General features: G+C 33.6%; 1 protein-coding gene across 12 annotated transcripts in view; it reads left to right on the top strand.

Annotated features, from left to right (window-relative positions):
- The window catches only part of LOC143215469 (lachesin), a 653,313-nt gene that overhangs the window by 463,480 nt on the left and 163,142 nt on the right, over positions 1–26,691 (top strand). For all 12 annotated transcript variants that reach the window (XM_076437612.1, XM_076437613.1, XM_076437611.1 and 9 more), the window contains one exon: positions 15,712–15,873. In XM_076437612.1, the coding sequence (XP_076293727.1) occupies positions 15,795–15,873 (79 nt within the window). In that variant the 5' untranslated portion in view covers positions 15,712–15,794. The remainder of the gene's footprint in view (positions 1–15,711; positions 15,874–26,691) is intronic.

The raw sequence follows: 26,691 nt of genomic DNA, 5'->3' as shown, positions 1-26,691 counted from the left end.
AAACCTGCGGTGCCGTCTCTATCACCTATGCTTGTGTCTGTGTCACAGACGCACACTTGTGGGTAGAATTCAATGTGCTAGGAAGAAAGTTTTCTGCGAATATCTCGGGAACTTGCAATTTCCGTCAAAAACGAAAATCATATTCGTATTCAGCACGTCGAAACGAATAGAATGACGTATAATGGGTAGCAAAAGTTCCGGGAGGGGGAGCAGTTGTGAAGTTTAGCCGAACTAAACATTAACTTATCTCGATCAAGTTTTATTCCTTTATTGCATTTCATGTAATTCGTGGTATTATGAATCTTTTACTGTTTTATATTTCATCCAACCAGTCTCTTCATAAATGCATACAGATCCGCAGTCTGTATATGCATACGCAGTCAATTTTTTTTCAATCATATTAGTAAAAAATCGATTAAAGTTGTACAAGAAAAAAGATAATAATGTATCACTAGAAGTTAAAAATTTCGTCAATGAGAATTCAGTTCAGAAGATTAAATACTTACCTCACTTCCTGTGTAAATGAAAATATAATTATGGGAAATAGATATCTAATTTAAATTAGATTACAGCAACATAGCCTACAGAGAGTGCCAGCTACAATGACAGCGATACGTAAAGTGATGACGAGAAATAGAAATAGAATTACATTGGCTTGTATGTAGCTTGTGACTATTATCATTGGATGACAGTTCCATTGACTTTAGTTTAAAACGCTTAAAGTGAATTTCGTGACAATTGACGCCCCCGTACGGAACGCACTCCATTTCCATTCCGTAGGATACACAAATTAACCAGTGTACAAGGTGCCAATGTGGCGAACCTAAACCGGAAAGTCGAGACCTAGAACATAAAGACCTTAGAGCGATACAGTAAATGTTTACACCTCTCCTCCGAGTTAATTGTACGGTAGCTGTAGTTCGAGGATACCCTGGATTGGTAGCTGACGATAAACTCTTGTTACTGTACACGTCGATAAAACATACAGCATTGAACAAAATTATATTTTGCTGTTTTGATGTCAGTCGGAAAACAAACTTGGGTCACGTTGGAAAAAATAGATCTGTCAGATATGAATATTAATGAATATTAATATTAACACATTACCGACCGGTGATTACACTGTCCAACAGCCAAAAAGTATTTCGATTGCCACTATGCGATTCTTGTAGAGTTTTCCGCGCTGATTCCGAATCTGGTTTTAATTTTTTTCCTATACGTCCAGTTTTTGAGAAAATGGAGTTTAAAAAAAAGACATATTTTTCAACTTTAAACAAATATTGCGATGTTATTATAAAAGATATTGAATTGTTCTTTACAGCAAAAGATTCTGTAGACTTTCCCGAATACAGTGATATCCAATATTAATACATTACGAATGTTTAAAAATGTTTAAACAATGATTAAAGATGGAGATGCACCACTTCTGCACCAATTTTTGAGGATATTTTCGAATTTATCTCAAAAAATAAGGGTCCAGCGAAAAATTGAACTATACCACGCGAAAGAGCAGACTTTTATCTTGAGAAACCCCCGTGTGAAGTTTGCATGGTCGACGTTTTTTTCGAACCAGAAAGCAAAATATCTTCGCGCAACATGAGTTTCCGCCAGTGGCGCTCGGGACGGGATACGGCGCAGCGACGGGATACGGAGCGGCGAACGACCGTTCTGGTGGTGAGCGCCACTGGTGACAACTCATGTCGGGCGAAGATATTTTGCTTCCTGGTTCGAAGAAAACGTCGACCATGCAAACTTCACAGGGGGGTTTCTCAAGATAAAAGTCTGCTCTTTCGCGTGGTATAGTTCAATTTTTCGCTGGACCCTTATTTTTTGAGATAAATTCGAAAATATCCGCAAAAATTGGTGCAAAAGTGGTGCATCTCCGTCTTTAATCATTGTTTAAACATGTTTAAACAATCATAATGTATTAGTATTGGATATCACTGTATTCGGGAAAGTCTACAGAATCTTTTGCTGTAAAGAACAATTCAATATCTTTTATAATAACATCGCAATATTTGTTTAAAGTTGAAAAATATGTCTTTTTTTTAAACTCCATTTTCTCAAAAACTGGACGTATAGGAAAAAAATTAAAACCAGATTCGGAATCAGCGCGGGAAACTCTACAAGAATCGCATAGTGGGAATCGAAATACTTTTAAAAAGTTGAAATTTGTTGGACAGTGTTATTGCATAATTTTGAAAAATGTATGGTACATGGCCAAACACTTTTTAATGGAACCTTCAATAGCTACAGCAATTTTCATTGTGAAGTGACAAGTCGCCCTCAATAACGTCATCTAATAGTTTCATTTTTTAAGATTGCAATGTAGCAGAAGATTTCTATGCTTTCTTTTGGTACAGCACAATTATTGAAAATCCTATTAATAGGCTTCCGGTAGGTAAAGTGTTAATATTAATCAATATTAATATTAATATTAATGAATATTAATGAAATATAAAATATGAATATTAATATTCATATCTGACAGATCTATTCTTGCGTACCAAGAATACTGAAACCAGATAAAGCCCAGAAAAATGAAGATATGATTAAGAAATGAAATATATCAAGATCTACATGAAAATTTCTGGATATCATAAAATTAAATGTTGATCACCTTTATAAATAACGAGTAGTCAATTTTTGTAGACAAATTTTAAGAGATAGTGGAATTAAATAAAATCTTATTTTCAGTGGTAGTAGCCTCTTTAGATCTGGAATAGATAAAAATCGTACCAAATTCTATCGAATTTTACATTCCAGCATTTTCTGAAAATTTTCAAATGCCATAAATGCGTAAAGATGCGCAGTCTAATAATGAGTATCGTTAAAAATGCCTGATTTTGCTCTAGAGAGAGAGAGAGAGAGAGAGAGAGAGAGAGAGAGAGAGAGAGAGAGATTCGTCAAGGAAAATGTTTAATATTACAATAGACGACTCCACCCTTGTGACCTCTCCTCGCAAGTGTGAAAGATGATGACATTTAAATGTCTGCTACGGCCCCGTTTAGAGGCATCGATACGGACATCATTATTTTATATAACGTTTTCAAACATTGCGGCATTAATTTCTCTTATGGCGGCTCTGATGTTAGCTTTTAAGTCTGGAGTGCTTTCTAGTTTATTGTTGTACACTTGACTTTTCAAATAACCCTTTAGGAAAAAGTCCAATGGTGTTAAGTTCGGAGAACGCGATGGCCAATTCACATCACCATTTCGTGAAATTACACGTCCAGGAAACTTCGTGCGTAATAACGCTATGGTTGCCCGCGTTGCATGGCTCGTAGCACCGTATTGTTGCAGATAAACATCAGAAATGTCAATTCCATTAAGTTCAGCCCACACAAATTCGTCGGGTTCTTTTTACTGAACGTTTATTTGCATAATAAGTTTTTAATGATTGCATTCCCCGTTGTTCTCGTGAAAGCGGTGCTGCATAGTTACATTTCTATATGTCTCACAATCAAAGGTATACGAAATTGTACCTGAAAAGAAAAAGACACATACGCTTATAAATAGACAGCGGATTTTATGCATTTATGACGAAAATGAGTTGGTGTAATTTAAAGCAGTAAAATCATTAGAAGAATTTAAATATACCGTTATGTTATTTTCAATCTATTAACCATATTAACACTGCCTACCGGAAGTTTGTTAATAGGATTTTCAATAACTGTGCTGTATAAAAAGAAAGCATAGATATTTTCTTTTACATTGCAATCTTAAATGAAACTATTAGATAACGTTATTGAGGGTGACCTGTTAGTTCACAATGAAAATTGCTGTTGCTATTAAAGTCTTCCATTAAAAAGGGTTTAGAAATACACCATAGATTTTTCAAAATTATGCAGTAATCACCGGTCGGAAGCGTGTTAAGACAGAAAATAAATTTGTATTTCACTTCAATTTGTTGCGATCCAGGAAGAAAATTTTTATCATGCATAAGGATCCGCTGTTTACTTATAGCTTGTGTATGAGACTGAAGTAAGGTGGAGTGGGGTAAGTCCGCCCTAGTTTTTGCAAAGTTGAACTTTAAACTGATATATTTTCAGTCTGGTATGTAAAAACTTAACGTTCTTGGTATCAAACTCTTGCCACAGTTATTACTGATGAATTAGTATTATGTAGGATTCTAATTTTGCTTGAATATTATCATTTTGATAGGATATTGTACAAAGTGTCAACTAGGACGCACTTGCCCCGAAAATGGGTCAAGTCCGACTCTGAGAGTTAAAAATGCTTTCAAACCTTGTTTGAAGCCAAAATTCTTTCAAGCTTGCTATAAAATTCTTCTTATTGCATTAAATTATATTGTCTGGTTTTATAGTTATCCATTTTTAATCAAACAAGTAGTTTCATGCTGAAATATGCAAGGGGATACAGTGATATTAAAACAAAGTTTAAAAATGCTTTCGAACCTTGTTTCAAGTGTTACGGGACAAGAAAAGAATTATTATCAAGCCTGCTACAAAATGCTTTTTATTGCATCGAATATATTGTTTAGTTTTATAGTTACCCATACAGTACGCACTTACCCCACCGTGATAGTACGGACTTGCCCCGTGTAGTAATATTTACGGGGCAAGATCATCTTAGTGTTTTTCTCAATAAATTTAAAAAAACACAATAAAAACGGTTTATTTAATGTAAACCTACATCAATATTTGTTAAAATAACAACACAGAATATATTAATAACTTGTAAACTATTGCACGTTCAGGGTAACCTCAAAGTTGTACGTGTATCTCGCACGTGACTGTTTGGCGTTTGGCATTGGTTGATTTAAGCGAGGAAAACACCTTTATTCTTGGGCGACATCTATGTAGAATAGTTCATACTAACTTATACCACATTAATAAACACAAGCTACAGAAATTTCGTTCATATTATAATAAACATAACCAATTAACGGACTTGCCCCGTAGACGGACTTACCCCACTCCACCTTATCCATTTTCGATATACTCTATCTTGAACATATTGAACATTGAACTTGTTCACAGTTTCTTTAATAACATACAAGTTTTCTAAACCATTATACGTAGTTCTATCAGTATCTTTGAACAATTATCCAATTACATATTCAGTATTAAACAAACCATTAGGTGTAACCTAGAATTGCCGGAAATAAATATATTTTACAACAAAGTAAAGAAATACTTTTCTTCTTCGATACTATCTTTGTTTATAAGATCATTTATGAATTACAAAGAAATTTTATAAACAAAGACAACGGCGGTTCTGCATGATTTGCAGTTGACGTGCCGGGAAAATATTATGGAACGGAGCTGGAAATATTGCTCGTACGAAGTGCTATCAAAAGGAAACCAGACGCCATCACTTTCCTATGCGCTCGTGCGTCAGTCTGCCAATCGAGCTGTGAATATGTTAACTCGAGTACCACGAGCAATTTAGTAAAAGCGGTATCGGTTACCTCAGCAATTTAACAAGAGACTTGAAATTTGAAAAATTGGAAAATTTCAAGTTCTGTGTCTCCGATTGTTAAACTTTGTCGTAGCGATGTTCAAAGTATTTCAGTGCGTCTATTTGTAGTAATCTTTCTTTATTTCGAAAAATGAAATTACAGCTGTGATTGACGGCCTGTAGTTAGGTAAATTGTTTAATTTCGGACGTTTAAGTGCGGTCGGCGCACAGTGGTTCGGATTGGAAAGTCGAGTGACATTTTGTCGAAAAATGAACTTTCTCGTATTGATGTTTGTATTCATGAATATCCATCTACCTCGAAAATAAAGAAATTGAGAAAATATAATAAAAATTGTAATCGTAACGAACAATTGAAGTTGGACATTTTGAAAATAGACTTTCGAAAGATGCTTATCTTCATCTGGATGCCCTGGCTAACCTGTTTAATATTTTTTCTCTGCTCTTCTTTTAAAGTGAAGAGAATTCTTTTATGATAAGAATTTACATTGGCAATTAAAAATTAATTTACATAATGTATTAAAAAAGTAATGTACAGCGAACACAGAGAACTTTTAGTTAGAACTTAATGTTAGTACTTTTATGTAGAGAACAAGAAATTGCATCGATTTGCTAGTTCAGATATTCATATATTTCATGTACATAAATTTCAAACCAAAGAAAATCTGTTCCATGTATATATAAACGTATACATATTTCTTATTATCTAAAAAGGAAGACTTATTTTTTTTTAAAAGTCGTCTCATAATTGCTTTTCTTTTATAAGCCTTGATGTGACGTTGAGTCCTGAAATCCTGTTCATAACTGAATTTTACTGGAGTCGCGAATTCTCTTGCAGTTTCAAAGCTACATATACAGTTTTAACAAGCAAATGTGAAATATTCCTCGTAACATGGCTATGACAGTTGAAACTAGCGACTGTTAACCACTTTTATCCCTGCTACCGCTCTCTGTTTCCTCTACATTTTATACACGTCTCGTCTCACTTACGTGTTATTTTTTAATTAACAACAATCAATTGACTTGATAATCTGAGATTATTTTGTACAGAACCCTTCTTTTAAAAATACTTCATAGACCGTGACTCCCTTTGCACTTCTTTGTCGAGTGTGACTAGACATCGGAGATAGGAAAATGTAAATGAAACGTGTTTGTATATGTATTTGATTCTTCCCTTAGTTATTTAAGTTTTTTTAAGTTTAGAAGATTTATTTTCAAGGTTTATATTTAAGTTTTTTAGTTAAAAACAAGTATAAGTTTCACAAATACAAATTACAACAAAGTTTGAGAGTTATATTTAATATAATTAGTAAACAAAATTGTTTAAAATAAGTAGGAGTCAAAGAACTGTCCATTGAAGTAAATTTTTAATGAAATACTTAACATAGTATGGAGTTTAATACTCGGACGGTCTCCAGAAAACGATAGCTTTTTAAATATTGGACTATACGATTTAAACTTTTTTGAGAAATTAAAGAAGAAAGAAGTTAAAGTTTACTACATGATGTGAAAAGAAATTTTTTCAAAAATTGCAATTGGTCAGAATTGTAAAGAAATTGCAAAATACAACTTTTAGTATTTTCTCTGCATTTCTACAATCTGCAATTTTGTTTCAGAAATTCTTTCACGTTGTGTAGCAAACCAATTGTTCTAGCTTCCAAAAGAATTTCAAATCGTATGGTCCAAGATTAAAAAAGTTATTTATGTTATTATATTATATTATAGTGGGAGTCACTGTATAAAGAAAACTAATTCTTATGGTATATTTCAGAGAGATGAAAGTCGAATCATTCAACAATGTTCTTTACTGAAATGTAGACTTTCTCATTAGGAAAAGATATCACAGTATTTTCTAAATTTTCAATATAGGCCCACATAAAAAAGTTGCAAAATGCAACTTTTAGTATTTTTTCTTTTTTTTGGTCTTGTTTGGTGCATTTTAGGATTATGTATGTATGTGGCAGTTAGTGGTAGATCGCAATGTTCACACCGTGGCGGGGTTTCGTTTTGAATAGGTTTACTTGGTCTTTTCTCTTGTGTAAGCAATTTACAAGCAATCAAGATATTTGTAATGTACCAATTCTTTCGGTTATTTTGTAATTTATTTTGAAAGCTAAAGGTCGTAGAGAAAATGTGATTTTCTCACGCGATAGAGCTGGCCAGCTTCATACTACAACGCAAACTTTATTTTCGATTGAGAAAATAAAATACATGCGCAAGACGCGTGACGTTGTCGGTGATCCCAACGTTCATGTAACATACTCTTCAGCACAGCTCACTCAGCTGAAGTCAAGCGAAAACAAAGTTTGCGTTATAGCTTACTTTGACAGTTTCTGTATGAAGCGGGGCTGCTGCATCGCATAACGTAGTCAGGTTTGGCCGAAACCTATAGCTTTAAAAATAAATTGAACAATCTGAGCAAATGGATCGCAACAGCTACCAACGCAATGGATACGAACTGTTTCTAAACATTGTTTAAACATGTTTAAATAGTCCCCATATTATAGAATTATACTTGTATGTCATTCAATTTAACAGAATCTACAGGAACGTTGCTTACGAGAAACATACGTCCATCTGAAACTCTCATCATCGATTAAACCACTAATACAGTTGAAATTATATCGTGTTTGGTATCATTTTGCATTAGAAAAATGCCAGGAATATGTTGCTGAAGGTTCCATACAAAAATAATGAAAAATAAAGAAGATAAAATATTGCTGTTACATTGTGATGATCCAGAAGATATAGATTTTTGTATTGTCTTTATGAAGAACAAGCCAAAGAAGTTGAATCGCTCTAATACCATCGAACGCCACACATGCGAGAGAGCAGTGCACTTGAAATGCGCTACCATGCCTGCAAATTAATTCACATGCAAACATTGTGAAAGCAATTCAGACGATTAAGCCGGTTATTATTAAGTGAACAATGTTTTTTTGTGCAAAATCATGCACGAAGGAATAAATACTCAATAAACATTGAATATAAGACGTTTAGACTTCATGTCAACACTTACTTTTCAGAGTTTTTGGTTCGGCAAATTTTCTTTTGCCGAAAACATTGTCTTCAGAAAATTGGCTATAGGTTTTTATACGTTACCGCTATCATTATACTTTCTGCAGCGTAAATCTAGATGGCAATTATACCTTTCCAACGATATAAATTTTTTAGTGTAATTCTCATTCTATGAAATTTTATAGCTAAAAAACAAAACGTGCCCCAACTTTTACGACAGTCCCTTATCATTAGGTTTAGCTTTATTAATCAACAACTGAATTAATACTGATGTGCCCATTTTTATTATCTGTATAGTTTCTATAATATATGTTACTATTTTTATGCTACGCAAAATGTCGAAAGCACAAATTATTTGGATGGGAAAAGCACTGATAATTAATGGCGGGAATCATTTTCTCTCAAGGGCATTTCTTTGAGATTTCAAGGTCATCGATGTTTGTTATACGTAGCTACGTATTTGCATTACTATGACGTGAAAATTAAGGTCAAGATGAAATCAATGACGTACAGTGCCATGACCTTCACGTGATCTTGAGTACCAAAAATTTCTAAGCTTTTAGTAGTTTCTCCCTCTAAACCATGCAACTTTTGTATATTTATATCATTTTTTCATGTGATTAAAAGCACTTCCCAGAATTTAAAAAAATGTTAATATTTATCATTAGGTTTAGCTTTATTAATTAATAACTGAATTAATACTGATGTGCCCGTTTTTAATATCTGTATAGTTTCTGTAATAAAATATGTTAGTTTAATGAAAGCTTAACGATGCAGTCTTGAATTTCATTTCATTTCATATCAGAGCGAAATCTCTCTACAGTACATTAAAAAGGAAAAACCAGGTATTTGATATTTTCATGGAAGGTACGCGCAATTAGTTGTGGTTTTTAAATATAAGCATCACGCCCATTAGCGAAATTATCGAATGTTTTAAAGTATTAATGTTGTATTACTGTGACAGTGTTTATGCGTCAACAAATTGCTGATGAAACTAGTTGCAATCACAGTGAAATTTCTGGTTCGTTTACCTGATAGACACAGCTGATGATGCGAAAGGTGTAGCTGTATTAAATGTGTATTGATCTGTATAAGATATTAAATGTAATAGACAGAGAAAGAAATCACATAAGCAGTAATTGGATTAATAAATGTAAATATTAAGTACTGGTCTATGTGGTTCAGATAAATTGCTGATGAAACTAGTTGCAATCACAGTGAAATTTCTGGCTCGTTTACCTGATAGACACAGCCGATGATGCGAAAGTTGTAACTGTATTACAGATATTATAATCTGATCTGTATAAGATATTAAATGTAATAGACAGAAAAAGAAATTACATAACCAGTCATTGGATTAATAAATGTAAATATTAAGTACTGTTCTATGTGGATCAGATAAATTGCTGATGAAACTAGTTGCAATCACAGTGAAATTTCTGGTTCGTTTACCTGATAGACACAGCTGATGAGATGCGAAAGTTGTAACTGTATTACAGATATTATAATCTGATCTGTATAAGATATTAAATGTAATAGACAGAGAAAGAAATTACATAACCAGTCATTCAATTAATAAATGTAAATGTTAAATACTGGCCTATGCGTATCAGGCAAATAGTCGAAGTCCATTATATCGGAAACGAAGCTTAAATACTGGTCTATCCGGTCTATGCGTATCAGACAAATATTCGAAGTCCATTATATCGGAAACCAAGCTTCATATGAAACAAATTAATACGCCGGTACATATTAAAAAAATTAGGAGGATACTTTATACCCTTAACAGCTGACCTAGAAAAATCTGTTGCACATCGATTGATCAGTCTCCCTGCTTCGTTTAATTAAAAAAAAAAACTAAAGTCGATATCTGCTGTGATTTCAGCGGAAACAGGTTGTAACACTTTGTTCTTTATCTGTCTTATGCAATACTCTGATAACGTTCATCACTTGACAAAAGTAATGCACTGAAGTGAATAAAACGTCTTCCTACTTATCGAAATGAATATTCGCTTGAGAATGAAAATGTTTCATCTCGCAAATGATATTGTTTCATTTACACGAAAGGAAATCGTTTGAACGCGCAACGCTTCAGTTTAAATATGAATCAAATATTTCTCGTGTTGATAAATAACGCAATAAAAAGCGCCAGGTTTAAATGTTTGTAGAATATGTACATGAACTTTTATATTAATGTTAACATCGATAATGTAGATACACTAATTTAGAAGGTACACACTGCTATCAAACGAACGATATTTTTATTGTATTTTGTTATATATGGTGCAATTTAATTTATTTATTAGTAATATTTTAATTTCATCAATATTTGTATCTCGTTGTGTCTATTATCGTATCACTTCTCATTATAAAAAGCAATGAACGGTCACTCGTGATGTAATGACCAGGAAATCGATATCGTAATATTTTCCGTGCGTGTATTAATTGTTTACATTCTAAAGTTCATTGAGATCAAAGGGTATGGTATTTGTGCATCCTTTTCTATGTAAAACTTGGATTACAAAGTTAATCTTCTCTTTGTGTGTTGCTACTGTAATGTTTACATATTCAACATTCAAAAGAAAGAATTTGCCTACAAAAGTATTTGTGAAATTTTATTGATTTTAGAAGATATAAGTATACAATACTCAAAAAATTTAAAACATATCACAGCTTTCTTGGAATATTTTTGGATATTTTCAATTTGTCAACGTTTTATTTCCATGTTTGTCAGCACAGAGAGAAGGTTAATGATATAATAAATTAGATTACCAAATTAAATTGTTATCACACGGAAATAAGATTGCTTGAAAAATAAAATATTTCAATATCTATATATAATTCTTAACAATATTTACGAAGTTATGTGTTAACTATTAAATTTTATTATAAAAAATATAATGAAACATAGCAGTATGGAACAATAAACATTTTACGGTAATTATGCGTAGATTCTATGTATATGTAGTCGTGCCAACACGAATAATTCATTTCAAAGTTTAGTCATAATTAAAGTTTGAAGTGAATATCATCCTGAATTTCTGAGATATAGGACATTATGTAAATTAATTCTCTCCTGCAAAGTAACGGTAGGTTCATATGCTTGACAGAACTCGTGGGTGTATGAATTTTAGTTCGAAAATGAAAATCAGTTTTCATAGGCCTTCCCCTATAATTTTATCGTATACAAGTCACTTTTGGAAACCAAAATCTCAATATTTCAGAACGGGAACATTTCATATTTCTGATGACTCTATGTTTCTTAATTCCTAACCAATTTTGACGAAATAAACGTTTACGGACGACATACTCACATTTAGTGAACACTTTTGTCATCGTCACACGTCATACATTTCTAGGCACTTTTCAAAGATGCATTTCAAACCATTATCGCGCATATAAAACATACAGGGTGTCGCACTTAAGTGTGACCCCTAGTATATGTATGTTCTTTAATAAAGACACATTCTACTTATTTATAAGTGTTAGTATTTCATACTATTAGATTATATAATTAAATAATCCGCACACTTTATATTTTACTCAACGGAGTTTATTCAATAACGAGAAAAGCACAAGCAAACTACGTCTTTACGATTTGAATGTAACACGTTAAATGAGGATCATTTGGGTCAGAAAATTGAAAGATACCACAACAAACAACCAACGGTTTCATAAAGAAACTGAAATAAACTGATATTGAATCGTTCGTTCCTTGTGTGGAATAATAGATTAATTTTGTTTCTACATAATTAATAAGATATACAAAACCTGTATTCTCCTTACAAACGAAACTTAAGTTTCACCTTCACCTTCGGAATTGAAGGTCATTCGAAGGTCATGCCGCAGTACATATTTGAATTAATTTATTTCTAATTAAAAAATAAACACATCGACGATCTTGAAAACTGCGAGAAAAAACAACATTTAAGAAAACAACTCCTACGGGATACTGGCCACTTGATACCATTCAAATTACAGTAATTACACACAAGAACATGTTGACTTTGTCAAAATTAAAGTAGATATTCTGGGGGTCACACAAGTGAGGCACGGATAAAAAAATCAGAAATCGTGACCTTTACTTTTTCCTCCGTAATGCGACCAATAACAGTTTAAAAAAATTTATTTACACATTAGCCAGTAAACCAATCTTTCTAACGTCTGAAAGAAACTTGCTGTTGGGACCAATCGTTTAAAAAGTTATTTGTTTGTAAAAGGTGTATGAGTACTTCGTACACCCACTGTATATTTCCTCATATAACATAATTTCTCCTTAAACGTTTATGAATCCAGCAACGTGGATTCGGCTCTGAAAGCACTAATCACACTAATGTTGCACATCATACATGTTTATGTCGGTGTGCTGTGAGAATAAATATTCAACAATCCTTATGCAGACTAGTGACAGGAAATGGAGGTAAGTAAACAGTGCCGAAAATGTATACATTGTTATTGAAACGGACTCTAACGAAGATCTGTGTATACGCAACATTTGAATATTGATTAAATCACACTACACGGAACATCGTATTTTGCTATTAATATATTTCACCACAAGAAACTGCGTAGGTATTAGGATTTCTATTTAACATGATTTTAACGAGGTTCATTCATTCAGCAGAATAATATTTATTGAATTAATAACCAACAGATGTAATAATATACGTGCATGCATATCAGTGACTAGACTCAGCAGAATCTCACACCAGTCGTTACGTTTAAAAATATTTCATTGTCCTTACACATCGTTTAGCGAACTAATCCATCTGGCTCGGCAGGAAACTAAGGTTGTTTGAAAAAATATTACTGTGATTTAAATTGTGTGCCGTCAATTATATAGAAATTTTTTCCATTACGCAACGTTACGAGATTATTCACTTTGTTCTAAATGACGGAATTACACATATTAACTTTCTACGACTCTCGTAGAAAACAAATGTGGAAAAATTTTCGGGACGTCTTGAAAATTATGGAAGTTTGAAAAGTTTCAAGCTGAGCGCGTGTTGGTTGAAAATTGATCTCACGCCGGAATTCAAAGAACACTACTTACCTCCAAATGAAATTTTTAAAATTATTGAATTCAATTACGAAAACTTCTGCACCCCATGAACTGGTGAATAATGCTTTACTAGATCTATTACACTCAACGTAACAATGAATGCTAAAATTTGTTGATTTTGAAAGATCTCTTGAAGAAGAGATGATGAAATCATAACACAGCTTTGTACCTGGAAAAAGCCTTGAAAAAGGAAGTGTCCGGATACTTTTGAGCGGTAGTATGCATACATAATAGTATTAACAAATATGTAAAATTAGCTCTGAACAAGTCGGTGTTTGTCACATACAGTGGCTCACTAAAGTATTCGAACGCCTTTTAAAACAGAATAACTTTTTTATAACTGTAACAAACGACCTGATTTTTTATAATCAATTAGAAGCACTGGTTTATGAAATGATATGCAAAAAAGATTTTCCAAAAAAATTATAATTTACAAAGTTTTAAACTTTTTTATTAGGGCCCTTAATGAAAATTTAAAATATATGTTTTGTATATCTATGTTAGTTATATACATGCTGAAAATTTCATCGAAATCGGTCGACGCAGGAAAAAACGACACGCATCGAAAGATGTACGATTTTGTGGATTTTAAGCAGAAATTGATCAAAAATCGTGTAAAACTACGATTTTCATCATTTTTAATCGCTTGTAGCTCGTGTATGTGTTAATCGATTTCGATGAAATTTTCAGCATGTATACATAGATCTACAAAACATGTATTTTAAATTTTCTTTAAGGGCCCTAATAAAAAAGTTTAAAAAATGACTTTTTTATTTTTGCTTGTAACTTGTTAAAATTATAAAAAAGTTCTGTTTTAAATTCTGTTTTAAAGGGCGTTCGAATACTTTCGTGAACCACTGTATCATTCATATACTAGTCTCTGTGATGCGAAACTCGGGAGTTGCAATAAATTAATTTTTTAAATGAGCGGAAAGTCGTCTTGCGCGTCATACAGTTTACAATCTAGTAAAAGGCGGAAATAATTTAACATTTTGTATGACAAAGTCGCAAGTGTACGATATTCGGCTGGTTAAACCGGGGAGAATGTGCGTCGCGATGCGGCACGTTGGTGCCATAATGTAATTAACTCGTTTTATTTCAGCGGCCGCGGAACGGGGTGTGCGGCGTGGAGAGGCGTGGCGCAGTGTGGGAGGGTTCCTTGCTAATATGAAAGTATCGCCGACTCTGTCGGGGATTAACTTCTGAAACTTTCCCACGGGCGGCGTGCTCGGATTTTAATTAAACTACAATTAAGCACCATAGGATGGCAAATACATTGAATGAAACAAAGAATCAGTGGCATGCTCTATTCTCACTGTTATTCTGTATTCTCTGAACTACTATGCGTCTAGAATGTGAGCACATTTCAGACTCTCTGTGACAAGAGAGGGACGCAGGAAACCACTTTCGATTACATTCATTTATATGGAAACGGTAAATTGCATCTCTCATATGCTAGCATTTAATTCATGAAATGTCAGATTTGTCCCACTTCAGATATTCTGCAATGTATAGTTTTTACTAAAGCACGATCATAACTAGACTGCGGATCTTTATGCAAAATAAAAATTGTCTGCGTCGACTGCCAGAAGTAGAAACTGCATTGAATGTTGAATCTCCCCTTCATGATTTTAATAGAGGGGAAATCATATATTGACCTCTTCAACTTTTTTAAATTTTCCAACAATTTTGAATTTCACCGATTTACCGTAATACAATCGAGAAACTTGAGATTTGTAGATAGAATACGTTGGGTACAAAATTGCGTTTGTTTAATGTCATTGCTAAAAATCATTTCATATGCAACAACCTAATAGATACATGCGCAGGTTTATGCTTCCGAATAGATAATGCACATTACGGGCGATTGCGGTCTAGATTGATCTTTTATCTAACGTTTTTGACCACTGAAGAACCCCATTTTTGCGATATCGAGAAATGAGAAGGCGAATCCCGCACGCAATCCTGGAAAAAGGAATCTATCCAGTTAACCTAGTGTAAGGACTTTGATAGTAGGCGGTTGGTACTACTTGCTACACGACAAATGTACACCCTGACCTCGATGTCTAATGAAATCAATTAATCTTAACAGACAGAAGGGATTTGAATGGTACCCGGCGATAAGTTCCAACCCTACTCAAGCATGAATGAAACTGAATGTATTCATGATATCCGGTCATGTGTTTCAGATGACAGCAATGTCGAGGCAGCGGTACGCAAACCGCAGCAGCGGGAACAGATAAGGAAGGGAGGAGCCACGCATCGAGCAATCATGTGCACTGTCATGTGGCTCCTTCGGCTCCTAACGACTTGCTGCCTCGTTTATCTATCGGCATCCGACCTTCACACAGGTAAGTTCACCTTATATTTATACAACCATTCGAGCTACTTCCAATCTCAATGCAAACGGTATGCATAATTCCAACCTATACCTTGTCTAACGAGACACGAGGCAGCAAAGTAACAGCGTGCGCCCTTTCCTGCCTGCCTGAGAAGGATAACATCAACTCCGTTGCACTCGAGCGACTATGTTTACCTTCGCTGCCTCGTCTCGTTGTACACGGTATGTAAGTATGTACCCGTAAATCTGACTACAAAGGAGTTTCTTCGCACAAAAAACTTATTTAATTCTCTGTTACACCAATACGGTACAGAGTGTTTCAAAGTTACAGTGGGTGTAAAAAGTATTCGTACGCCCTTTAATACAGAATAACGTTTTTATAATTGTAACAAACGACCTGACTTTGTATAATATAATCAATTAGAAGCATTGGTTTACGAAATGATATACAGAAAAGATTTTCCAAAAATTCTAATTTACACAGTTCCATGTAAAATAAAAAAGGCATTTTTTGAAACTCTTTTATTTGCGCCCTTAATGAAAATTTAAAATACATGTTTTGTAGATCTATGTTAATTATACACATGCTGAAAACTTCATCGAGATCGGTTCACGCAGAAAAAAACGACACGCATCGAGAGATGTACGATTCTGTGGATTTTTTAAGCAGAAATTGATCAAAAGTCGCGTAAAACTACGATTTTTACCATTTTTAACGGCTTGTAGCTCGTGTGTATATTAATCGATTTCGATGAAATTTTCAGCATGTGTGTGTAACTAGGTACTATAGATCTACAAAACATATATTTTAAATTTTCTCTTTAAGGGCCCAAATGAAAAAGTTTTGAAAAATGCATTTTTTATTTTTGCATGTAACCTTGTAAATTATAATTTCTGGAAAATCTTTCTTGCATATCATTTCGTAAACCAATGCTTCTAATTGATTATAAAAAATCAGGTCGTTTGGTACAATTATAAAAAAGTTATTCGGTTTTAAAGGGCGTACGAATACTTTTTACACCCACTGTAGATGTCGTGACCACTATAGCGCGATTCTGCAGCTTTGGATCGGTGGAGATCTGTTAGAAAAATGAACCGTGTAAAGTTGACCTTAACATTGAATCCCAAGGTGAAAATTGTTTTTGAAGTGAAACTTCTTTGCTGAGTGGGCTACAATTTTCTAGTGTAACGGAAGTGACGCGGTCGAGCATTACGGAAGTGACGAAATTTCGCGAATAACCTCGAATAGTTTGACAAGTAACATTTTCATAATTAATTTACTAACTTTAAAGACTTCATTGGTGAACTTTTAAGATTGTAGAATGTAAAATGAAGCCTTGGCTACATTCCCATTCCAGTTTTATGCAGGTTTGATGCTTAAATTGTTAGTTATTAACAAATTTTGGAGATGTGGTATGTTATGTATGTCTGTCCTTGTCGCACAGTTAGATCCTCCTTGTGTTACGCATTATGGGAACTTCCGAAACAATCAGCCCGCGCAACAATTGTTAATAACTAATTAACCAGAGTTAATTTGTAAACATTTGCAATTGGATAACATAGAATCAACCTCCAGCTACTTTCACATGCAGTTTCTCATTGGATTTTGTTCCGACTGAAAGATTTATAAACAATTATCCAAACCATTGTTCTAAACTAACCTGAATAACCTGAAAAAGTTTGACAGGTGTCAGGTAAGTAAAAAACATACGCGTGGAAAACCACGCGCGGCAGAAGTGAAACTTCTTGCAGTCTAGTAATGTTTAGAAGTAAATTAAGATTGGAAATGGTAAATAATACTAATGAAGCGACAACATTATCGGGAAGAACTCTCGATGCAGTATTTGCAAGACATTTAGACAATATTGAATCAAGAATATTTATATCATATTTTAGCTATCACAGGCCAATTGTTTCAATGATAGAATCATAGAAATTCATAGAAAAAAATAATGAACTATCAAAATTTGCGACGCAAAGAAGGAGAGCGTATAGGAAATGCTATGAACTATGTCTCTTTCATTCTCATACGCTCTCCTTCTTTGCGTCGCAAATTTTGTTCGTTCATTATTTTTTCTATGATTTTCTATGATTGTATCATTGAAACAATTGGCTTATGATAGCTAAAATATGATATAAATATTCTTGATTCAATTTTGTCTAAATGTCTTGCAAATACTGCATCGAGAGTTGTTCCTGATAATGTTGTCGCTTCATTAGGATTATTTACCATTTCCAATCTTAATTTACTTCTAAACATTACTAGACTGCAAGAAGTTTCACTTCTGCCGCGCGTAGTTTGCCACACGTATGTTTTTTTTATTTCATCGTATATGTAGTACTCATCGGAACGAACCAAAGTCTCAAAGGAACCATGTGCCTCATGTCAACCGTTGTCTTATAAAACGACTTTAAAGATTCACCAACTATTGGGTTGGCAAGAAAGTAATTTCGGTATTTTAAGGTGCAATAAAAAAGCCAATTTTTCTATCCAAGCAATGAACTTAAATCAGTAAAATATTTTCCATTTTGTTCGATGATCTTTTGTCATGTCTCTATAGTAGCTTCATAATTCCGCGCTCACAAAACTTTAATATTTTCCTAAAATTGGCTTTTATTTCACCTTAAAATACCGAAATTACTTTCTCGCCAACCCAATATTTTATTCCATATCTCTACAGGGTATCTTAAAATGGTGTAAACTTGGAGGGGATGATACTACACACACAGGAAATAAGTCGAAAATATACAATAAAGTTTTTCATTTGACGCGTCGTTTTCGAGAAAATTCACTAACAATCCGTCAAGTTCGCGTGCCTAGCGTTCTTAGGAAGTAGAATGAGTCGGTCAAACACAGACGCGTCAGACGATTCCTATTGAATAGCACGCGTGTTCGCCGAATTTTCAAACTTAAAATTCTCGGAAAGGAGGAGAAAAATGATGTTATGTGTTCCACCTTGTATACAACAGGTCCCATGGAAATTATCGACACAGATTTCTCCGACACGGTTTTCACCGACATTTCATTAATTTTTTATTAATTAATTAATTAATTCAAGAACACTCGGTTTCATATTTCGTTTTTCCACTGATTTTCATTCAATCCACATTAATTAATTAATTAATCAATAAAAAATTAATGAAATGTTGTCAGTGAAAAGCGTGTCCGAGAAATCTGTGTCAGTGGTTTCCATGGGACCCGTATACAACTATGTTTAGAAAATGAAAATTACAGATATTTATTTTACAGCTAAAGAATGAATATCTCAGGTCTGCAGATATTTTTTTTGAAGAGATAATATGCCATATTTTTTCCACTAATCCTATCAGACTCTAATCCTGATATGCATGCGGGAGGCACACGTGAAAGAGATGGATTTTGAAGATTCCGCTTTTAACGTTCGCTATTCGTCTTTAGGAGACGCTACTATGCAACAGGGAAAGTACATAAATGCATATACACATATGTACATATCTGTATAGAGCGTGAACCGAACAGAATAACATCGGCCCACCGCACCGGGGCTCTCAGGAAGGAAACCAGCGACAAATAAAACCGATAAACTAGTATTCCCAATCGATCATTCACTACCGTAAATACGATTTTTTTTGTTCCATCACTATATGAATGACACTAATGTGTTCTTCAAATTTTCGCGATATCAAGTTTGTTAATTACAATGTAAACTGCAGAAGAGTGTTAGACTCGTTTTGATTCATTCCAATAGGAAAGACCATAATTTTTTTTTTCGTTGATAAAAGACACCTCAACGGACGCATGTGGCACAGCTTTTAACTTTTTAAAATTTATTTACATTTTTTTGTTCCATCTCTCCATGACAGTAGTGTATGTATTTATTCTTCAATATCAAGCGACATCAATTTGATTAAAATTGCACTTCATGCAAAATAAAAATTGTCTGCATCGACTGCAAGAAATGGAAACCAATTTGGATGTTAATTATTTCCTTAATGATTTTGATATTGGAGAAATCATATATCGACAGCTTCAATTTTTTAAATTTTCCTACTACATATTTTGAAGTTCATCTTCTCAATTTTCCTATAAATGCACAAAGATCCGCAGTCTATTAATTGCAATATAAACTGCAAAATAATGTTAGACTCGTTTCGATTTATTATAATACGAAAGACTATAATTTTTTTTCGTTGATAACAGACACCTTAGCAAACGCGTGTGACTTTGTGACGCTGTGAGCTTTTAACTTCCTAAAATTTTTTTACATTTTTTTGTTCCATCGCTCCATGACAATAGTCTATGTATTTATTCTTCAATATCAAGCGACATGAATTTGATTAAAATTGCACTTCATGCAAAATAAAACTTGTCTGCATCGATTGCAAGAAATAGAAACCAATTTGGATGTTAATTCTTTCCTTACTGATTTTGATGGAGGAGAAATCATATATCGACATCTCCAATTTTTTTTTAATTTTCCTACTATTTTGAAGTTCATCTTCTCAATTTTCCTATACATGCACAAAGATCCGCAATCTATTAATTACAATATAAACTGCAAAAAAGTATTAGACTCGTTTCGATTCATTCCAATAGGAAAGACTATAATTTTTTTTTTTCGTTGATAACAGCCACCTCAACAGACGCTTGTGGCATAGCTTTTAACTTTACAGTGTCGTTCACTGTTGTCCTATTTAACTCTCTTTCAGCGAGTTCTGATTGCTTCCTTTGTCGCGGAAGCTTCCTGATCCAATTCGTGAGTATGAACATTTAAGTCGACAGTGGAAATACATTTTGTCTTGTTTTTACACTAGTGTGAAAAAGACGATTCTTAGGGATGAAACTATATTACGATCAATTGAATTCGTATTCTCCGCGGACATAAATTGCAAACCCAACTAGGTGTAGTGCTCTCTTAAAATGCAAAATGTTTGCCCCCCCCCCCATTCTATGAAATTTTACATTTTTTCATGAAAGTTAAAGAAACGTAAATAATTTTTACGAAGATTAAAAGCCGCGTTGACTTCCTTTTAACCCTTAGCACTCGAGTGGTGACTCAGAGTCACCACTAGAAATTGCTGTACCTATTCAAAATATCGTTTACATTATTACATATGTTGGGATCAAACCAATTACTAAACATTTAAGTATTGTACGAGGTATTATATCAATTTCATATCCATAAAATGAAAAAAATCATATAGAATGGAATTATTCTAGGTCGGAAGAAATGATTAATGTTCAAAAGGTTAACACTAAACCTACCGACCATCAAAAGTGACTGATGTGTATAGTATCATAAAAATAACAAGATTAAATTTATTTACATTTTGTACGATTTTTACCATAATATATACTGGAATCAAAAATATATATTCGATAAATTCCCTTGAAAACACCTTTACAATTTCAATAATTGTCAAATAAAAAGTTTAAAATGGGTCATTTGACCTCTCGTAGTTGGTTTTGTGTTCACCTCTTGCGCACTCCGAATTATTTTTCAATTTTATTGCCAACAATGTTTCCTACTATTTCAAGTGTTTTATTTGAAATTTACTTTAAAGTTCCTTGACTGCTACTTATTTTAACATTAAACCTACCGACTACTAAAAGCGACTAAAATGTTTTACGTTACAAAAATGACGAGACTCTATTTATTTAGATTGTGTGCAATTTTTATTGCAATATCTGCTTAGATAAAGAAATTTGTATTAATTTCAATAACTGTGAAATGAAAAATATAAAACCGGCCATTTGACCGACAGTGGTAGGTTTAGTATTAAACAATTTTGTATACTAATTATATTAAATATAGCTCTCAAACTTTGTTGTCATTTATATTTGTGGAACTTATATTTGTTTTTAACTAATACATATAAAAACCCGTTTCCTTTACATTTTTCTTTCTCTGATGTCGAGGCACACTCGACAAAGGAGTGCAAAGGGTTAATAAAGGAAGAAGTTTAGTAGAAACGAAAAAAAATGATTACGTGATAAGTATGCAAAATACCTAACATTTATTAAGTAGTTAAAAATTTCCGGCTATATTTACGGATCCATTGTGAGCTACTGTTATCAGTTGTATAGCTACCGTAACATCTCAAATTCCAGTTTCATCACCTGGTATAGATCTGTTCCATGCAGTGTGAGTTACGGTAACACGCGTTGTCGACGGCCATAAAGATCGTATCTGCGTATCGGTCGTGCTTTGCCAGTAGAAGTGCGTGACGTGTAGCTGTTCTCGTGTACATATTCCATTGAACCGGTTAAATAAATGGAATTACGATCAGTGCCAAATCAGTAAACTATCATGCATACTGATTTATATTAAACTACACTGCTATAAACAGAGCAATAATACATAAATCACTACTTTATTTTGTTCTCGTTTGATAAAACACTTTGATCTGCTTGTGATATATCGGATGATTTCATAAGTTCGTGCCCGACTTGAAAATAAAATTCAGTGGTTAAATTTTGAAGAATACAACTTTATTAACCCCTTGCACACCGAATTATTTTTCAATTTTGTTGCCAATAACTCCCTACTGTTTTAAGTGTTCTATTTGTTTACATCAATGGTCAGTTTCTCGACTGCTACGTATTTTAAACAATTTTGTTTACTAATTACGTTAAATATAGCTCTCTAACTTTGTTGTAATTTATATTCTCTAGGCATTGACGATCCCACATTTCAATTCTTATGAAAATTAACAAAATGGCAGGTATTTTACATTTAATGAATGAATTTCGGTAGAAAATTTGTTAATTTTTTGAAGAAAATGAAGAAAAAATCGATCGTCAATGCCTAATAGATATTATAATGAAGATAACTGTATAATTTTAATGCAATTGCTAAGGTAGAACTCGAGATATCTTGTACACCGTTTTGGAAAACGCGTTTAAAGTTTACGAGAATGTAATTTTTCTATCAAAAACAATATTTTCGATGTTTTCAAAATATTACTGTGTCCACCCCATTAAATGGTTCAAACTTTTCCCTGTACATGTTACAGTCGTTCGGCCTTATTTAGATTCTGAGATATTTGCAAAAGACTATTAGCACTATTACAACAAACTTCGTTATTAACTTCCCGATTTTATAGGGAAGTTATTGTAATGACCCCGAAAATCGAAAATCGATTTTTTAGCAGATCTTCACGTTTCATGGTCATTGCAGTCATTTTAGACTATTTTCAGCAAAATGTTCGTATGTGTGTGTGTGTGTGCGTATGGCCGTTTCTATGTAATCAAATTTTTCGTTAACGTTTTCAGAAAAAGTAACAACGCGATCAGGATGATGAATGATGCAATCGATGTGCCCCGCTGTAACTTAGAGCTGATTAGATTTTGGTCCATTTTGGTCAAGTAGTTTTTTAGTTTTTTTAGTTTTTTCGAAAGAAGTTCATTCAACAATGCAATTTATACGAGAGAACGGAAAGATTTTTTTAAAATTAAAAAAAAAAAATTTTTTTTAATTTTTTTTGTACCTTACGATGATGTTTCCGCTTACAATAATCGAAAATTATCCCAATGCAAGAGTGAGTTAATCATCTCTACTCCCGAGAATACATCTTCAAAGAATATCGATGAAAGTACAAAAAAAAATTTATATTACAATCTTTAAAAAAACAATCAGTTCAAAACGAATTATCAACTGAGATTAAATTGAAAATTAATATAAACTATATGATAATTATTAATAACATTGATGTTGAAAACGGATTGGTTAATGGAGCACACACATGCGGAATATTAAAATTTATTACTTTTCAAGAAAATACTAAAATTCCGTCTATATTGTGGTTAGATTTTCAATTGGCCAGAGTAGGAGTGAAAGTAAGAACTCGTTATCGTGATTATATGAAAAATGCCAATATTGATCAAAATTTTACACCAATAATAAAAATATCGAATCAAGTAAATATGTCGAGTGAGGAAAAATATCAAATCACACGTAGTCAATTTGCAGTGGTTCCTGCTGAAGCGATTACGATTCATAAAAGTCAGGGACAAACATATGAGAAAGTATGTTTGTATTTTAAAAAATCAGAAAGGCGAACTTTACAAATGTTGTATGTAGCACTGAGCAGAGTTTCAAAATTGAGCGCGGTTTAAAACCAAGATCAATACTGCAAACCCTGATAATGAGGAGTTGTATCGTTTGCGAAAAACTAATTAAGACAATTTATTTTGCAACATTAGTATGCTATAATAAGAAACCAAGCGAGCAACGAGCATACGATGTTGGTTTAATGCGACGCCATATAGCAAACATTTTGATAAGTAGAAAACTATTGAATTTCCCTGAAAACGTATAATCTTCTTAAAACGTACACTTAATAATGATGATAATATACTGCAACTAACGAATCGGGAAGTTCTTTGTGTGGCTCGTGGAGAGTCACACACCAAATTAAAAAAAAACATTAATAGCTATAGGTAGTACTAGCCATGCGTACCACTAACCCTTTTGCAAGAGCAGTCCTATCCGTGAGCTCGCAAAGCGAGCGAGCAACAATAACCCTCTAGTTTTAAACACATTTTGGTTAGCGTATGATTTAGATTTCTTGTGGAGGGGGGGGGGGTGCCCTAAACGACAAATACATGTATAGGGGAAAGTTGCTCAGAATTACACCTCGGATAACATATTTCAAGTCCATCAAAATTGGTAAGGAGTCCCCATTTTGAAATATTTGCCAAATAGCATTTCAAATCAGTTGAATTATTCTATCTCGTAGTACTTATTCGTTATTGAATATACCGTATATTCAAATCCGACCGTTTGATGTATGTTACCTTAGCAGATGTGAATTCCTTCATTGATAATTTGCCATACGCGAGTTGAACTACTTTGTGAAGAAAATGTATCCGATGGGAAATAATTTTACACATGATAGATCTTCGTAATGAGCAAATTCACTTGTACTCTAAAATTCGCAATCGAAATGTTCAGCATTTACTGCAAGAAAAGGAAATAAAACCGTTTTATAATCAACTATGAAACTCCCTCGACGAAACCAATTGCACAATAATTGCTTTTCCCACTACACGTCCAATGTCCATCTTTGAAATATTTCATTCGTAACAAGCTTTCCAACTATTGTCGATTATTGCTTCGGTTATTCTGTACAAATCACTCGTTTAGTAAATACAGGCTGATTCACACACCTAACGTTATCACCTCAAATATCTTTGTTGTCTTCAAAGATACATTAAATGTCTAGAGGACAAAGTTGAATGGTAAAATAGGACTCATACGTCATACGATACCAAAAGCTTTTGTTTTTAGGCCATCTTCATTTTCTTTTTAATGGAACCACCCTTTTTGAAACATCTACAATGATAGTCCCTTTCATTACGAATTCAGTGACTATAATTATTCAAGGTCATTCAAGGTCACGGACAGAAAAAACCTGACGAATTCCTGATGTAGCGTTATGTGAAACGGATGAAATTTATGTCGGGCCAGAACTCGTATTACGCTACTTACTTTTACTCGTGCTTGCTTCTCGGGCAATTTCTCTCGTACCCGGATGTGGATTGACAGTTACAGCTGCTAAAATATTAATTTCATTGTCTTCAGTAGTCATGGGATTCTTCTGTTTACGCTTTCTTACATCTACACTTCCAGTATTTCTACATAACTTCTAGATATTAGTAAAAGTCAGCCTAGAAGGAGTGTTCCGCTCAGAGTACCTTTCTTCATAAAGCAATCGGGCCTGCAATGCATTTGTCACACCTTTCAATTATTGAGTAAGACATAGCGGAATCGCGTTTGTAAACATACCGTTCGTAAATAAATCGCAGCGTAATCGGCTACAGGATGTTTGAAAACATTCCATGGCATTGAAGGACATGTTTACTAAAAGTCTCGCTAGTGATAAACGTATTCTACTTCTATATTTTAGTTTTACATGTTTCTTCTGTTCGTGACCTTGAATGACCTTGAGTAATTATAGTCACTGAATTCGTAATGAAAGGGACTATCATTGTAGATGTTTAAAAACGCGTGGTTCCATTTTAAAAAATTGAGGTGACCTTGATATCTCTAAAAAAATGAGATAAAAACAATAATTTTTTTGGTATCGTATTAGCCCCATTTTACCATTCCACTTTGTCCTCAAGACATTTGTATCTGTGAAAACAACAAAGATATTTGAGATGATAATTATTAGGCATTATGTATATTATTAGGTAATAGAATTTGCCAGATTCCTGTTCCGTTTGAACGGACAGCTGTTGATAGAAAGAGCAGCAAAAACGGGTATATGGTTCCAATAATGAATAGCTCGAGTGAAACTTAATTAACGGGTTCATAGATTTCGGTATACCTTTAGGCCCTGTTCAATTCCCTGAACAATAGTGCCATAAACCGCGACCGTTGCGAGACACCCTTAACGGTCGGATCGACCGATTCAACGAAATTGGTCCCTTAATTGGGTCGAAGAACTCCGCAAGCGGTTCAACCTGGAGGATTCGTCTTTTTCCACCTCCAGGAAAATATCGACCAATCATCATTCACAAATTTCTCTTTTCATTCGCCAATTCCACGATGTGGACATCATAGAAGGGTCGGATGATCAGTTCCGGAAAAGCTTTCGAGTAATCAACACGAGCATTCAAACAGTTCTGCACGAACATACTAACGAAATTATAGACGCACCAGTCAGCGATTACTTTGAGACTTTGAGATGATGAGATGCCATAACCTTCGCTTGAGAACAAAAAATTCATAAAGAATAGTGTTTATAAATATGGGCATTTGGTGGAAATAGTGAAAGAAAGAAATAATTTAATTTAAAACAGCTTCAAGCTAAAGAAAATAAACACTATTCAAATATTTGT

This window comes from Lasioglossum baleicum, chromosome 13 (assembly GCF_051020765.1).
Source record: "Lasioglossum baleicum chromosome 13, iyLasBale1, whole genome shotgun sequence".
Lineage (NCBI taxonomy): Eukaryota > Metazoa > Arthropoda > Insecta > Hymenoptera > Halictidae > Lasioglossum > Lasioglossum baleicum.
The sequence above is the reverse complement of the archived record's forward strand: the minus strand, read 5'-3'. Positions and strand labels throughout refer to the sequence as shown.